General features: G+C 47.7%; 1 protein-coding gene across 1 annotated transcript in view; it reads left to right on the top strand.

Annotated features, from left to right (window-relative positions):
• The window catches only part of GABRA3 (gamma-aminobutyric acid (GABA) A receptor, alpha 3), a 60,003-nt gene that overhangs the window by 22,900 nt on the left and 21,040 nt on the right, over positions 1–16,063 (top strand). Inside the window, exons 3-4 of the mRNA XM_010080929.1 lie at positions 6,326–6,393; positions 10,184–10,404. Of these exons, the coding sequence (XP_010079231.1) occupies positions 6,326–6,393; positions 10,184–10,404 (289 nt within the window). The remainder of the gene's footprint in view (positions 1–6,325; positions 6,394–10,183; positions 10,405–16,063) is intronic.

The following is a 16,063-nucleotide window of genomic DNA, read 5'->3' as shown; positions in this document are numbered from 1 at the left end:
TAGGGAAGGCTGCTGACAGGACCGAGATACCCTATATATGTTCTGGGTTATTCTTTTTCTAAGAAGAACATGTGCACACTGCCGTCCACTTTTGGGAAAGATGCCCAGGCTGAACTTGTCAAACCTGAGTGAATGTCTGTGATATGAAAATTGACTTTTGCTTCTGAACAAGTATTTTTGTATTCAAGGATGCTGTGGCACTAAAACAGCCAAGCAACATCTGAAAAATATGTATTTTGACTTTGGGACTGGGAGTTTGAAGAGGCTGACTGTGACTTCTCTGTGTGCTGTCCAAGATCCTCAAGTCAAAAACAAATGAGGAAAGAGAAGGGGCCATGCTGAGAGCTGCCCAGGTCTCTCTGCACTCCAGCTCTGCTCTCCCTTTCACAGATGTTGGAGGAAATGCTGGTACCTTCTTGTTTTTTTGCCATCTCTGTTCCCCAGCCTTCCCCTCTGGACCCATGCATAGTTCCCAGGATACTTGGTGTGAAAGCATCCCAGGTGCCGTAGGGATGTTTGTGGTCCTGAGATTAGCAATAACTCATGCTGCTTTGTGGCCTTTGAGTGGCAGGTGCTCCGTCAATCTATGTCGTTGGAGTCAGCTTTATCCCCTGGCTGGGCTGGACAAGCCTAGGAGGCATTAACAGCACTGCAGTGATGTTCACTGAAATATTTACTTCTGTGGTGCTCTTCCTGAGCTCCTTAGCAAAAAATGCAAGAAAAGCATCTCTAACATATGTGGGAGTGTCTTGCTGGCCCTGCAGCAGGAGAGCAGCAGTGAAGGGTACATCAGGGGTTTCTTGTGTGTGGTTGGTGATGTAGAAGATGTCATGTCTCCATTTCTGCAGCTCTTGCAACGGAGGTTGTGGGGAGAGGCAAGATTGCCCTCTCCTCTCAGGCACCTACCCCTTTGTATGTCCCTTCGTGTCTTCTCCCAGTACTGGCATGACAATCCCAAGGGCAAAGTCACAGAGAGCGTACCCTGTGCCACGCCATCTGGAGATTTACCCTTCCTTCTTCAGTGCTTCTCTTCTTACTGAAAGGAGACACAACTCAGCTCCTGCTTCCCAAAACAAGGCAGTACCACAGGTTAAAAGGCCATCTGAAAAACCAAGGCAGGAGCTGGCAGAGGCAGCAGCCCTGGTGCGGTGGGACTGAAGCTGTCAGAGTGAGAGGAGGGACCCAAGGGTGGAGTTTCTGGCAGGGGGGTGCAGTGTGCTGCCTCTGAGGGGTTGTGGGGCAGCTTGGCTCCAGCAGGCTCATGGGGCTTGTAGCAAAGGTCATGGAAGCCTCTTTTGTTCCAGAGGCTAAAATTGTAAGGAAAATTAAATTAAATTAAAGTTAAATCCCCCCAGTGAGAAGCTGAGAAAGAATGAAACACCCAAAAACCTTCTGTGTGCAGCTGCAAAAATTACCTTCTGGTGCTGATTAGCATGGCAAAGTTCTGGGAGAAGGTGTGAGGTGGAAGTTGGTAGTACAAACCAACTTCTTGTGTTTCTCTTCCCGGGGATGCTGGGTGAGCTGTAAAACACGATCCTGTCCAGTGTGCTCAGTTTGGGTTATGTGACGTGGGGAGGAGCTATGCAGCATCCCCTCTCTCTTCGTGGTGACGCTGCCCTCACTGCAGGCTGATGGGAGTCTTTCCCAAAGGATTTTGTGTATTTGAGGGTACACTGGACAGGTCCTTCAAAGAGGCTCACTGAGTAAGGGGACCTCATCAAGCTGAGAAACTGCTGAGCTGAGGCTAAATGTGGTTGGGGACTAGGAGGGTGTTAAGGGGCTTTATCAGCTTGTTACTGCACTTCTTGGGTTTTGACCACGGTTGGAGATGGGATATTGGGTTGGCTGGGGTCCAGAGCAGTTCATAGGGAGCCCAGTGTAGAAACATCTACCTCCAGGAGCTGGCCTGGAGCAGATTGGGGTTTGTAACCCTGGGTGCAGCAGAGCCTGAACAGCACTGTCCTCCTTTCTAGTCTCAGCCCTGGCATCACGCACAGAAACACCAGTACAGACAAGCTTGTCACCTCCAAACTCCTTAGGTCCCAGCACAGCCCTGGGGGAGAGCTGGAGCACTGCCACACAGAGCACAGCCTCAAGGAGGTCCCCATCCCTCGCTCATCCAGCTTATCTCTGAGCTAAGGCTGTGCAGCCTCCCTGACGTCAGCGCAGCAGCCAGGAATCCCCTGCATGAAGCCGCAGTGGCTTCGCCCCTGTTTTAATAACGCACATCGTTTGGGAGCCTCTGTCGCTGGATGCAGGCACATCATTTCTGCTAGCTTGCGGCATAGCCTCTGGGAACCCCCGCCTGGGAAACATGACTGTGTTCAGTACATCCGCAAACCTCAAGAGCTGAAACACAACCGGCCGAGTCGATTATATTACAGCTGAGATTCTTAAATAAACAGCACTTGATGAGTGCAGCAGGATGTTTAATGAGAGCCTCCTCAGCCCCCTGTGCCCCCCACCTCCTGTAATCACTTGTAGAGGCAGCCCTACAATCAACAGCCAGCCAGGGGAGAGGCAGCAAGGCAGCGTCATTTGTATTCTAGTGCTGCTACTGCTCCTAGTGCTTCCAAGAAGCAAGTAAAAATAGCACTCCATCATTTTGTAAATAATAGCTATCTCCTCGCAGGCCCAGAGAGTCACGAACACTTAAAAGGGAGATTGTGGGAAGGGTGGGATGTCTGCCTGGAGCCAGAGCCAGGAAGATGGGACATGGGGACTTGGAGGGGGGGTACAGGGGAGGGTGAGTGAAATGGAAACCCTGAAGCACCTTAGCAGCAGCCGCTGCTGCTTTATGCCTTTTGAATATGCAAGGGAAGCAACCCACCTTGGCGGCGCGGGGCTCGGGGTGGCACGATCTTGCCCTCCACACAGAGCTAATAGGCATGTTTATCACCTGCACAAGCAGCTAGATTTGGCATAGTGAATTCTTGGAGAAGGAGAGCGGTAGCTTTTAAAGAGCAGGCAGGTGTAAGGAGTGCCATGGTAACACTGTGGGAAGGGATGTTAGAGCTTTTGTTTTACAGTTGCATTGCAGATCTGCCCAGCTGTGGGGGATTTCTGCAGGCAGGAGCAAGGCAGAATTGCCTGGCAGGCAGAGATGGGGCTTTATACCATGTGGGAGAAGGGACAGCTCTGATTGACTTGAGGCACCTTGTTCCTGGTCACACATTTGCTCCAGATGATTTTAGAAACACGATTGTGCTGAAGCTTGGGAATAAGCAGAGCCTGTAAATGGGAAAAGCCCCCAGACAAGGGAACTGGCCTCAAACAGATGGTTTGGGAACATGACACACCACTCTGGTCTCTAAATTCCGCTCATGTTCAAATGTTGGACCTGAAAATCTCTTGCTCTTCTAGTTTCATGACTGCTTCAGGGTCTTTTTTTGCTTTCCTGATCCCTGGGAAGCAACAGCTTGGGGCATGGTGAGGTTCAGCAATGTGGCTGGAGGGTGCCATTCCCCGGGGCAGCCGGAGATGCGCTCTGGTCTTTGCTCCACTCCAGCTTCCTACTGCTCTACTCCAGCTTCCTACCTGACCCAAGTCTCTCCTTTTTTGTTTCCCCAACTATAAAACAGGACTGGCAGCATCCACCTGCCACCCCAGAAGGCTTGAAGGCTAAACTCACTTGTGCATGTAAAAAAACTTTGAGTCACAGGGAAAGATGATTCCAGGAAAGGAAAAATGCCATTTAATGGTCTGCAACAGGTCTCGGGAAACCGTTTAACCCTCTACAGTACAGTCCTTAATTATTAAATCCTTGGTGAGAGCTGGGCAAGACAGCCAAGCTGCAGTGTGAGTGTGTCTGTGGATTGAGAAGGAGATAAGGATTTATCTGCCATGTCTCTGAGTGGAGGCAGGAGATGCTCCTCTCTCATCTTTCTCTTGCTGCAAAAGTAGATGCAGTTTGTTGTTGTTCAGGCTCAGGGTGGGTAGATGTCAGGGTAAGGAGTGGGGAGGCTGGCTGAGGAGCTCCTGATTTCTCTGGAGGAGAAGGTCTCCCCACCACAGAGCTGATGAGCTCGGGCAGGGCTGCAAGCAGTGTGGATGCTCTTGGGCTGTAGGCTCACAAAGGAAGCAAATCTCTGAGTCTGGCACTCATTCTGTTCTGCTAGTGTTTTACTTATCTCTGGATTTCCCAGCTCTGCTGAAATCCCTGCTTGTGTAGCAATGATTTAATTTCAGAAATCCCTCCAGATCTCAGCCAAATCCTGCCCTTAGGAGCACATATTAACAGGGAAACTTCAGTCTGGCTTTTGCCATGAAAAGTGCAGGGAGCCCATTTTCCTAAGTGCTGTGGGACATCAGTAAGCCAGTGACCGAGCCAGTCCCCCCAGCTCATCCCTGCACCAGGCGCTGCCTTGCAGGCACAAAGGCGTCCCACCAAGCTCGGCAGGTTTGCGTGACCTGGTCCAGAGGGTATGTCTGCAGTCTGGAAATGGAATATCCTCTTCAGACCCAGGCTGTAATTATTACTGCTAACAAATTATTAATATTAATAAGTAAATGGCATTTATTAATGCCATTATGTTCAATTTGATTTGCTGGTAGATTGAAGGGGGAGGGAAGCGGTCTCTGGAGCTTGTGGATCCTGATGTGATGACCATGGCTGTAAATTATTTATCTTTGGCAAACTGAATGCCAAGAAGGGAGGATGGGAAGGGAGGGAGAGTTTGTGCTTTCTCTAAAACATAATTAGCTTTCTCTTGCCACATGTTAGCGGAAGGAGCCTTGCTTCACTAAATGTTTTTCTCTCCTGTGTATCTCATTTGGGGACTTGTTTGGAAGGAGACAGAGAGAATACCCTGAGTGTTTAAGTCTTACAGAAGTAACTCATTTTGTTCAGGATGCTGTCTTGTTGGCTTGTGGGTGTTTCAGCAAGTGTACAGCATACATATTTCTCTTTAACCTTCTTTTTATTGCATCAAGACAAGATCAAGGGTTACTTATATAGCACAATAATATCAGCCACAGGCTGCGTCAGAAGCTTTCCAGCCGTAATAACTAAAGACATGTATACGTATATTTTAGCCATTAAGGAGAAAACCCTGCCAGAATGCATTATCTTATTTTTTGGATACAAAACTTTGAAGCACAAAACTAAGCTTCATAGTACTGCAGAGTAGCTGTCAGAGGACAGAAGGATTTCCATAACTGAATTGAGCAATGGACCATCCAGGCTAATTGCAAAGCTGCTGCGGTGGCCAAAATTGTGTACTACACATAAAACATGAATTCTTATTTGGGACTCTAAATTGGTCCTTTCATTGGGCAAGCAGCTCTAAGCCAGCTAATGACATACAAAAGGAGCACAATGGCATTATCTATCCCTAAAGCAGTGAGGATTTATGGTAATGTAGTGCTAAACTCAAGGCACCTCATCCCTCATTTTTTCAGTAAAACCCAGTGGGCAGAGTGTAGGACCATGAATCTGGAAAATCACTGTGCCTTGATTTCCCTGCAAAATGGGACAGCAGCAGAGATTTCAATTAGGAAACATGCTGAAATTGTAATGAAGTGAAGAATGAGAGCTGTATGTGCTGTTCGGCATGAATAATACCTGCTGGTGGCTGTGTTCTGCAGAGCACTTCAGTTTATCTTTACCTGAGGGCATATGGTTAAGATTGCCCCTTGGTTTTAGCACTTGGGGCAGGAGCTGGGGCTCTGTGGTTTTGCTGGGGCAGTGAGGTTGCTGGTCAGCATCCATGAGGGTGGCGCAGCCTGGGATGCAGGGGAGCGTGTGATGCGGGTGAGCAGCAGCTTTGTAAGAGCAGCTGCTTGCCAGGAGCGAGGCACTTAGGAGTACAGCAAACACGATGGCAGTAAAAGGCAATCGGAATATTGATTCTTTTTACATACAGATAAGCCTGAAGCTGTAACAAACCTAGGGTTTCCTAAAACTGGTGGAACATTGCTAGGCTGTTTATCAGGCTGGGAGACACAAAGGGATTTCAGATTAAAAGGAGTTTCAAAGCATTGGGGCTTACCTCTGTGCTGAAAATGTGTGGATCTGTATCACGTTATGTATCGTGTAGCTGCGTACATTTTGTAAATACACATTGTCTGGCTGTGCGGGACATATTCATCCTCGGTGTAAGCATGGAAAGCAGCAGAGATACATCAGAGATTAATTTGCCCAATTATGAGTGATAAAATCAGCTGTTGTTCAGGGCACAGCAGAGAGCACGATGCCGGCTTGCTGAGGGCTTGCCAGGGAGGCGCCTGGCAGGAGAAACCACCACGTAACAAAACCCAAACCCTTCCCTATACAAGCAAATTCCGTTCTTTAATGCTTTTTTCCCCTTTTGTTTTTTTGTTCCAGACAGCGTAACTGAAGTCAAGACAGACATTTATGTGACGAGTTTCGGCCCTGTCTCGGACACAGATATGGTAGGTGCCACTGGCTGGTGACCTCACGGGGAGGGATTTGCAGCCACAGCAGATGTGTCCCACCCTCATTCCCAGACAATCTGGGCAAAAGCAGGATTTTCCTAACTGACAGGAACACAAGCAAGCCTCCCAGCTGCCTGCCTGGGCACGAGTGCACCTCATCATCTTCTTGCAGGCCAGGGGGAGCTCAGTGCCGGCGGCAGACAGGGATTGTTTCTCAGGAGCATTTGGGCTTTTAGAAGCCCATAGATAATGGCAAATGCAACCTTGCAGGGTCAGTGTCTTTGCACTGCTCAAGCACACTGCAGGCTTTAGGGTTCTTTTCTTTCCTGCAAGTGCAACCTAAAGAAATGGGGATGTCTGCCCACGCGGCCAAGACCTGTACGTGGCAGTCTACACGCATTACATGCCTTAACAAACACCCTCACTGTAGCCAAGTTTCCTTGACCTGACTGTGTGGAGGGTGCTCTCTTGGAAGAGGGGAGGATGCCAGAATCTAGCCTGTTTTGGTGACAGTGCCAGAAGAGAACGGTTCACCATCAAAGTGTCCTTAGTGCTTGAACTAGAAGGGAGGCAAAAGAGAAAAAAGAGTGAACTGATTGCATTATTTTGACATATTCAGGGAAAATTATTAATGAAAAGGCCTGAGGTCTGAATTTAGGCTTGTATTCCCACAACAGTTTGTCTTCTAATTAAAACAGGACTATGGAGCATAATTAATAGTGAGCTTTCTCAACAGCGTTTCGTGCAGCTCTTATTCCACACACACCCAGGCACACAGACAAGAGTTGTCTGTTGATCATTGCTCAACATTTCAAGGGTACCACATGAGGACGGTCACGCATTCAGGACTGAGACCCTCCTGCGCATCCAGTCCCAGAGGTGCCCTGGTGCTGGCACAGCCCAGGCCAGTGGTGGGCAGTCCTGGCCCTGGAGGCAGCCCGCTTTGGGAGAGGGAGCAGGCATTGCGCTCACCAGCTGGGTCAGGCAGGAGCAATGTCCTGCAGCTCTCACAGCCCCTCTGGACCTGGGAGGGTTTCATTTGCTGCGCTCACGTGGCCATGAAGATCTCTTCAGCTGCCCCACCAACAGTCCTGCACAAGCAAGCAGAGAGGTTGGGGAAGAGTAAAATCTCTGTGTTTCACTGAGGTGCTAGCCTCATCACACAACCCCCTGTTGCTTTGGAAAAACCACTCGCTCCACGGTTAGAAGTTAACTGGATGTCAGCGTAGCTGAGAGTATTAATTTCTGAGTCCTCTCTCTATCTCACTTGCTTTCCTACCACAGTGGAGACCCGTGATATGTTCAGCAATCTTAGCCCTTGGGGAGTATCTGATAATTACTTCCAAGGTGGAGCATATTTGATTAAGGGAGCGTGTATAATGAACTGTGAAGAAGAAATATGAGGTATTGAAAAGAGGAAGGTATTCTCTGCAATGTGATTTGACAAAATGAATTTAAAATTAGGAAGACAGTTAAAGAATAATAAATTATTTCCCCTTCGCATGCTTTAGTTCCATGTATTTTACAAATGCATAGCAAATGTGTTTTAGCATGCTGTTCTGGTGCTAAACGCACTCAGAAATGAGAGAGAGAAGCCCCGTCTCCTCGGGAAGCGTGGGGAGAGCTGCTCTTCTGCGGTGGTTCCTTTCATCTCGGGAGTGGGGAAGTCCCTCATTCCCCACTCACATCTGCCTGGTGATCTCGCTCCCGTCCCTCCCACAGCCATTACTCATTGCGATGGAAAGCCATTCCTGTGCATCTTGATGGAGACAGAGACTGTAATTATGATGATGGAGGAGAGGCAGGTAAAGCTGCTGTGGAGAGCGGAGGAGAGCAGCTGGTTACGAAGAATGGAGGAGGACATGTGGGCCTTTTCCCTGAGATACTCCAAGAGACTTCTAATCTCTCTTTCAGTTTGGTTTGGAAAGTGGAGTCTGATAGGTCCTGACATATGCCTGGATCTTCGGTAGTGAGCTCTTGCAGCTTTGCTGCAGTCCCCAGGAAATTGAGGAGTGAAAAAAAAAAAGTTCAGGGCAGTTTTATGTTTTGGTGGATGGACTCTGGAGACAGACTCAGTCATGATGGTTTTGGTCACTTCTGTAAGGCAGAGAAGAGCATAACATAGAACTAAGTGTGCTTCTTGGAAAGGGTGACTTGGGAATCATGCTTCATGGAAAGGCATATAGAAAAGGGGAAGAATCTGAACATGATTTCTCTTTTCTTTGGGAATTATTCCTCAGCATAAAAGAAAAAAAGGGGGACCTGGGAAGTTGTTATAAAAGTTTTGCTTCTTTGTTTGTTTTTTTTAATAGGAACAAGGAGTTCTGAAAATAAGGTAGCTCTTCTCCTGATATGGACTTTTCCCAAACCTGCCTCCTGGGACTGCACACAGGCTCTTACCTTTGGTTTAATCCCTTTACTGTGCTTAAAACCACTAAGTGAAGATCACTTCCATGAAAGGGCAGAATATCTTGTACAGGGCAGAGCCTGTGGGAGCGTAGGATCTTCTCTTTCCTTCCCTCAGCCAGGCTTCAGAAACTTCACATTTGAGCAAGAGTGGCTCTGTGGCCAGGGAGCAGGGAAATTTCATTACCAAGATGCTTTCATTCAGCTGCCATCTGCTGCAAAACCTGTAGGAGTTTCTATGACCTATAGGAAACTGATGCGCAGCAGCTTTTAAATGCTGCTGAGAAGAGCTGCAGGAAAGAAATCACTCACAATGATAAGTTTGGTTGGTCCTCCAGCCTCCAGGAACCTCTGTATAAAGACTATGAATCTGCAACGGCAGGGGAAGAACAGCTGGGACAGGCAGATTTTCTGAAGCCCCAATCTCTCTCTGAAAGCCTGGTGAGCTAATGAGATCCTTCATTAGCAAGAGGAGGTGTGTGTTGTAGAGGTGAGCAGTGGTGCAGCTCATGCTGACGGGCTGAAGACTTTCTCTCAGGGGACATGGACCCTCAGAGGACATGGAGTGGCTCAGGTCAGAGGGAACAGCAGTCTCTTATGCCAGGCACTGGGCAGGTTGATTTAATTGTGCGTCAGGATGACCATGGAGCCGTAACACCTTTGCTGCTTGCTCACGTAGTTTCTGAGGCTGCATGCACCGAGCCAGGAGCTGTCCCTGGCTGCAGGAGTTCAAAGAGATGAAGAAAAAAAAAGAAAAAAAAAAAAAAAAAAGGAAAAAAAGGGGAGAAAGCAGAAAAAAGAATAAAAAGAAAGTCACAGGATCTTCTAATGCAAGTTTTTGAGGTCCTTGATTTAATGCTTTTCTAGAAATGGCCTAGGGAACAAAATAGCATTAAGACAATGTAATAAAACTTTATTTCTTTATTTTTTGTTATGAGCAGGGGTATAATGAGCAGTATCCTAGCCAAATTCCATCTCCAGGAACTTTATTTTTGCCTTTGTAAATTCCTGTGCAGCTGCACGCAATAGTTCACTCCCCTGAAACATCTGCATAAAGGTGGTGGTGCAGCAGGGCTACCCCAGGACTGGCCACTGTAGGCTCTGCTGCAGTTTGTCTGCAGTAGTCAGAGACACTGAAACACAAATTTTGCCATCATATGTAAGTCATTATATGAAATGTGGTAAACGCCCTCTGTCCTCCACAGATTTCTCCACCGTTGTTAATCTGTACTTCTTGTTGCATGACGCTTCATGTCAACCAAGGTCTGCTGAAACACAGTATGCTCAGTGACCGAAGATATTTACCGTTTCTTGAAGCGGCTTGTTTGCAATGAAGAGCTGAGTAAAACAAGACTTATTTTTCTCTCCTTTCTCCACAAAGGAATACACTATTGATGTCTTTTTCCGGCAATCCTGGAGAGATGAAAGGCTGAAGTTTGATGGTCCCATGAAAATACTTCCCCTGAACAACCTTCTGGCCAGTAAGATCTGGACTCCTGATACCTTCTTCCACAACGGGAAGAAATCTGTTGCCCATAACATGACAACACCCAACAAGCTGCTGCGCCTGGTGGACAATGGCACCCTCCTGTACACCATGAGGTAAGTTTGTGTCTCCTGGGCAAGGGTATTCCAGGTCGCTGTACACATGCAGGCAAGGATGGGACTTCAGGGTACATTACAGCAGGGTTTGTGCAGACGTCCACTGGCTCTGTTAGCACACCTGAGCCTTACCTTGCTGCTTTCCCTGCTATCCTTGTTTCCTACCTATGTAACAGCACAATTTTACAGGTGGCTTTTTTTCTCATCATTCATGTTTACTTTTTTCTTTTATGTGATGAGGTAGACGTGTTGGGATCTATAGTTTGTGGATGTGCCAGCCGACCTGTTTTTGTTTCTGAACTCTCATGGGATATGAAGTCAGGTTTCCAGTATTGGTAGGGGAACATTGGTATGTGAGAATGTGTTGTTCTCCAGCTGCTTGAGAACAAATCTAATTTTGTTAAGCATGTTACACCGGAGGCGTTTGAACTAAGTTTGCTTGTGAGAACAATGGGGGTTTTTTCCTACTTCATGGAATCAAAAATACAAATCTGTGTAATCAATGCACATCACTAGGAAAAAGAAAAATCACCAGCCTATTAAAAACTGTGCTTTGGAGGTGCCAGGTTTGGAGAGGCCATTGGAAGTTCTCGGTTTAACCCAGCCCATGTTGTCCCCAGCTGAGCTCTCAGTGGGAGCCCTGAACATGAGGTGGCCCTGCAGCATGAGACCCCAGGCAGTGATACAGCCTGTGCAACCCCACTGTGAGCTCCAGCAGCTGGGGCCTTCCTTCTAAAACATGAGTTGCTGTTGGGGAACCATGCTTGGGCAGTCATCTTCTCCGGATTTCTCAGGAACAGCCCTGGTATGTACTTTTATTGTTAAGCTGCAACGGGTGGAGACCATGAAGAGAAATGCCTTTGGGTTAATTGTACATTTTTTATGGAACTGTTCAGATATTCCTGTATGCTTGTATGCTCTTCACCCACGTAAGTGATGTTTGCCACCTGTACTAATACGCCTTCTGAGGTAAATGGCACATTTACCAGCTTATAAATGAAACAACAAGCTATTTGTAGATGCACAAGAAAGTTATTGAGTTGGTTTTGGAAAGGTGTATATCTCTGTTTTCAAAAATTATTTTCTCTGCCTCCATCTTCAGGCCAATCCTAACTAATAACAGCCTTCACTGTGGATTCTGTGAGCCGAGCTGCTACACTTTTTCCTGTTTTTTGAGGACCAGACAGAATTTCATCTCTTTGTAGTTAAGCTGGCTGTGAATCTACATAGTGTCAGCAAGTTTTACAGCCTGCATTGATAAACAATGCTCTGCTTTTGTGCAGCAGTTCTCAAATATGAGCTAATCCTGACAGTGCCTTGGGGGTTTAGGTCTCCACACATCAGTGATCTCACGTTACTGAGGCAGATGGGGTAAATGAAGGGAGAAGCCCAGCTTGACTTAAGGGCTCAGTTCTGCTCCTGGCTCTCTGACCTGTATGTGGATGACTAACACTCCCTCCGTTTGTATCGTCTGACTGTAAAATATTATAGGAGCTACTGGCATAAGACAGCAAAAAAAGGACTCAAATTTCAGGGCTTTTATATCATTTCACTTCTTCTTTATTCAGCAAACAGCCATTAGCTTCAGCAAGTTTTGTGTGACTGAGAAGGTATTGGATTTACTTTTCCATTTAGTGCTGCGCAGGTGCCAGGGTGGCAGCATCATGAGGATTTTGGGAATGAGCTTCTTGAAGAAGATGGAGTAATGGGGTTTTTTAAATATATTCAACACATCATTCAGTTTAGCTGTCTCCCAAAGAAGAGGGGGTGAAGGAGAGACTGGACCTTTGTGTCTTCTCCTGCCCACCTTAAATGTACCTCTAAGGCTTTGTAAGAAGTGAAGAGCCCACTTGGAGACACCCAAAGGTTGAGGGTTGGATCAGGCTTTTTGTCACGTGTTACATTGCACAGTACCAGGAGCTGTAGTGCCTGGAGATCTTTTCCTTACCCAGCACAGATTTCTGCTGTGCTGTGTGTGAAGCTATCCTGGTGGGGCTCCAGGCAGTACTGGACCAGCCTGATGCTAGAGGTGTGGTTAAACCTGGCCAGGTGTCCATCTGGAAAGCACTGCTCACTGCACAGGACAGTGTGTCGGGGCGAAGCAGGGCTCCTCTGTGTTTGCAGTTCAGCACATTCAGGATGAGATATCTGTCCTGGTGCATCTGATGATTGCCTTTCTCCCTGCTGCTGAAGGAAATGCCTGCTTAGGGCCACAGAGGGTCTTTTGAGCCCACAGAGGGTCTCTTGGTCTCTGAGCCTTATGCACAGACTCACATTCAGGATGAGATATCTGTCCTGGTGCATCTGATGATTGCCTTTCTCCCTGCTGCTGAAGGAAATGCCTGCTTAGGGCCACAGAGGGTCTTTTGAGGAGGCTCAGAAGGGAAGATGCAAGGGCACAGACTTCATGGTCCAGGACTGTGCATAAGGCTCAGAGACCAAGTCCTACCTGGCTCTGCCACTTACAGGCACTCTCACCTCAATTCTCTCCTCCCAGGAAAGGGCTGGAAGGAGACTCATGTTTTATGGTGAAGTGGCACATTCACTGTTCTCCCCCATGTCCAGGGGCATGTACACGTGTCCTTCTCAAAGGAAGGACAAGACCATGAAGCCAGTCTCAGCCCCACGCAGCAGGCATCCAGTAAAGTGCAAATCCCAAAGAAACACACTCTGTCCTGCTGACTAGGGAGTGAGTTTGGACCTCCACCAGATCTACCCTGGACTTGCAGGACTGCCCATGTGATCCCTTGAAGGCTCAGTCTAGGCTGGTACATTGCCATGCAGTTTGACTCCTGAAAAATATCCTATTTCTTTACCTTGTACCAGCCAATATCCTTGAGGGATCAGCTCTGCTGATGTGCAATTAGAGGCATGTCTCCTGCTATTTATCCTGCTGTGAAAGCTAACTTCTCTTAGTCAAGGCTTACATTTATAGATGAAGTTGCTCTGGTGGAACAGCAACTCTGACACATGCATCCAGCAAAATTACACCTGTGTGACAATATTTATAGCTCCTGGAGAGAGCCTCTTTATCACTGACCTGAGCTTCAAGGAGTCGCACACCAGCTGTAGCTGAGCGTCCAGAGATTTCCTTTAGTCACGGCACAACCTCGCGGATCAGTGCAACATCACGGTGCAAACATCTGATCGCTGACTCAGGCCTGGGCACCTGAGTGACAAGATGGCCTTTGTGACTGCAGCACAAAATTGCATTTCTCTATTCCCTTCCTCCTGTCTGCTGAGGAAGGGACAGGATTACAGATCCCTCTGCCTCTTCCCTGCTACCCCATCCACCTTAGGTGGCATGGGGAACACAGTTTTACTATGTAGCCCTGCCTCTGCAGTCTTGTTTGTGGAGCTCCTACAAGATCCAAGTAGTTCACAGAAGCCCATGTAGGGCCTCAAAGCTCTGGCGTCAGACCCAAGTGCAACAAACTGGGAATTGTGCGTGGATTTACATAAGGTACAGACAGAAACTCAGCTGCTGCAGCAATCTCTGGATGTACTCTCTGTCTTGAGTTGTGTGGGTCACATAGATAATGTTCTGGTTCTTCCTGGCCTTGAAGCATATCAAAATAGTGAAACCTTAATGTTGGGCTGGTGGAATTCAACTTTCTGCATCCAGGCTCTAAAGAGCTCTCCTGCTCTTCACAGGGACTGTCAGAGTGGCATGTTGAGGCTTTGTGGTTATTGTCAGAGTGGTTCCAAGACAATATGTGCTCAAATTATGCACTTAAAGGATGTTTTCTTTAACTGCCAGGCTGAGGCATTGAGCTGCATGCCCAAAGACTTTGCCTCGAGAACCTGTATGGCTAAGACAATGTGAAGCCCTTAGTGTCAGTGCGTGAGCACTTGGGAAGGAGGATTGGTGAGCCCCTGGGTGAGGCAGAGGCAGACCAGGAGAGAAGGCTGGGTACAAAGGCACCCCAGGACATGTGCAGTCCTACTGGGGCTGTTGAACCCTAGATAATAAGTCCTGTAGCTGCTGCAGCATGCTCAGGAGTTTGAGCTTCCCAGGCTGCTTTGTGAAATCACAGAGCTTCACAGCATCTCTCCCAGCAAATGCTTTGGGTTGTCTTTACTGCCTGTTTTTTTTTTAACCCCCAGGCACCGTGTGAGAGCTGTAGGCTGGAGCTCACACAACGCTTCCACACAATGGAGGTGCAACCGTCATTCTCCTTTCTGCAAGAGCAGCAGCTGGAACATCCCAGCACCAGCTCCTCTGGGCAGTACAACTGGCAGCTATCCCACATCAGGGCTGATCCTAGACAACAGCAGAAACAGACCTGAGCAGACCAAAGCTAGACTGCTAAACACACAAGCAGACAAATAGGCAAGATGAGATTTGCACAGCCTGCTCTTCCCTGCCTTGCGTTTTCCAGAGTGGATCCAAAGGCAGACATGATCTATTTTCCAGGCTTGGTTTGTGCGGGCAGACCTTTCTGAGGAAGCTGTCCCAGGAGGGAGAAATCTTCAGAGATCACCTTATCTCGCTGCATTTCTGCCGTCATGGTCTGAAATTTCCAGGGGCTGGGGGAGGATGCAAAGTGAATGCAGTGCTTTCAGATCCATCACAAGGATCCTAGAAGCAATTTGGCTTTCAGACTCAAACCTCAGCAATTAAACCTAACCTAGATTCTCGCACAGCCTAAACCGTAAACACTATTTGGCCTGACTGTGGTTATTAATGAACCTCCTAGAGAAGAAATCAGGACGAAATTCAAGCAATATCCCTGGCATAAACAAAGTCGGTTTTGCTGTGCGGGGTGCTGTCATGTTTTTGTACCACACATACACCAAGGGATTATTACATTTGCGTCCTAGAAATTGGATTGAGACTCTCGCTCATCCTGCAGCACGATGCAGGTAAGGACAGGGGCTCTAATGACACATCAAAGGCTTCGCTAAGCTCCTGGTAACCATGAGAACGAAGCTGAAGTGGTTTGTTGTACTGTCAGCCCTAGGAGAGGTATGTTTAGCCTGATTCACGCTTCTTGCCATTGTGTTGAGCAGTTCAAAGGACTTCCCATGACTTTAAAGAGAAAAACATGGTTTCTCTCCTGGATGTTCCACTTCTGGTGCCATTGTGCCGGCAAAGTGAAGAGAAAACATGAGGAGTTTGGGGTTTGATTTCAAGACAGTTCCACGTAAGTTATTGCTAGTGCCTGGGACAGATGAGCCAGAGGATACAACAGCTGGATTATGTGATTGCTGTCAGCTTGGCTATTTTTCACGTGCTGTTTAGGCTTTATAATGACATGTCAGGGCTCAGATGTCTGGAGCTGAAGAGGGCATTGGAGCAATGAAGCAAACGTCTCTGGCTAGCTGGCCATAAGCAACCTTGCACAGGGTTAAGGGGCAAAGATGAGAATTTCTGCAACAGGCTTTTACCCAAATCCTGTAGAGGCAGTGGTAATTGTCTGGGAAGTGAGATACATTCCTCTTAGTCCGACATTTTGACGTTTCATTAGGCAAAGCATATGGTGCTGAGGAGTCCTTTGCCAGCAGCAGGAGGTGGCGGGGAAGGGCAGTGGGGCAGGGAGCAGAAGGGGAATGCAGGCACTCTCCTGAGTGGTGATTGATTCCACAGCTCACCTAAATATTGCTGCTAATTAGCGCTCTGAAAGATGAGTGTGTGAAAGAGAGGCTGCAGGAGGGG

This window comes from Pterocles gutturalis, unplaced genomic scaffold (genome assembly GCF_000699245.1).
Source record: "Pterocles gutturalis isolate BGI_N339 unplaced genomic scaffold, ASM69924v1 scaffold17211, whole genome shotgun sequence".
Classification (NCBI taxonomy): Eukaryota; Metazoa; Chordata; class Aves; order Pterocliformes; family Pteroclidae; genus Pterocles; species Pterocles gutturalis.
The sequence above is the reverse complement of the archived record's forward strand: the minus strand, read 5'-3'. Positions and strand labels throughout refer to the sequence as shown.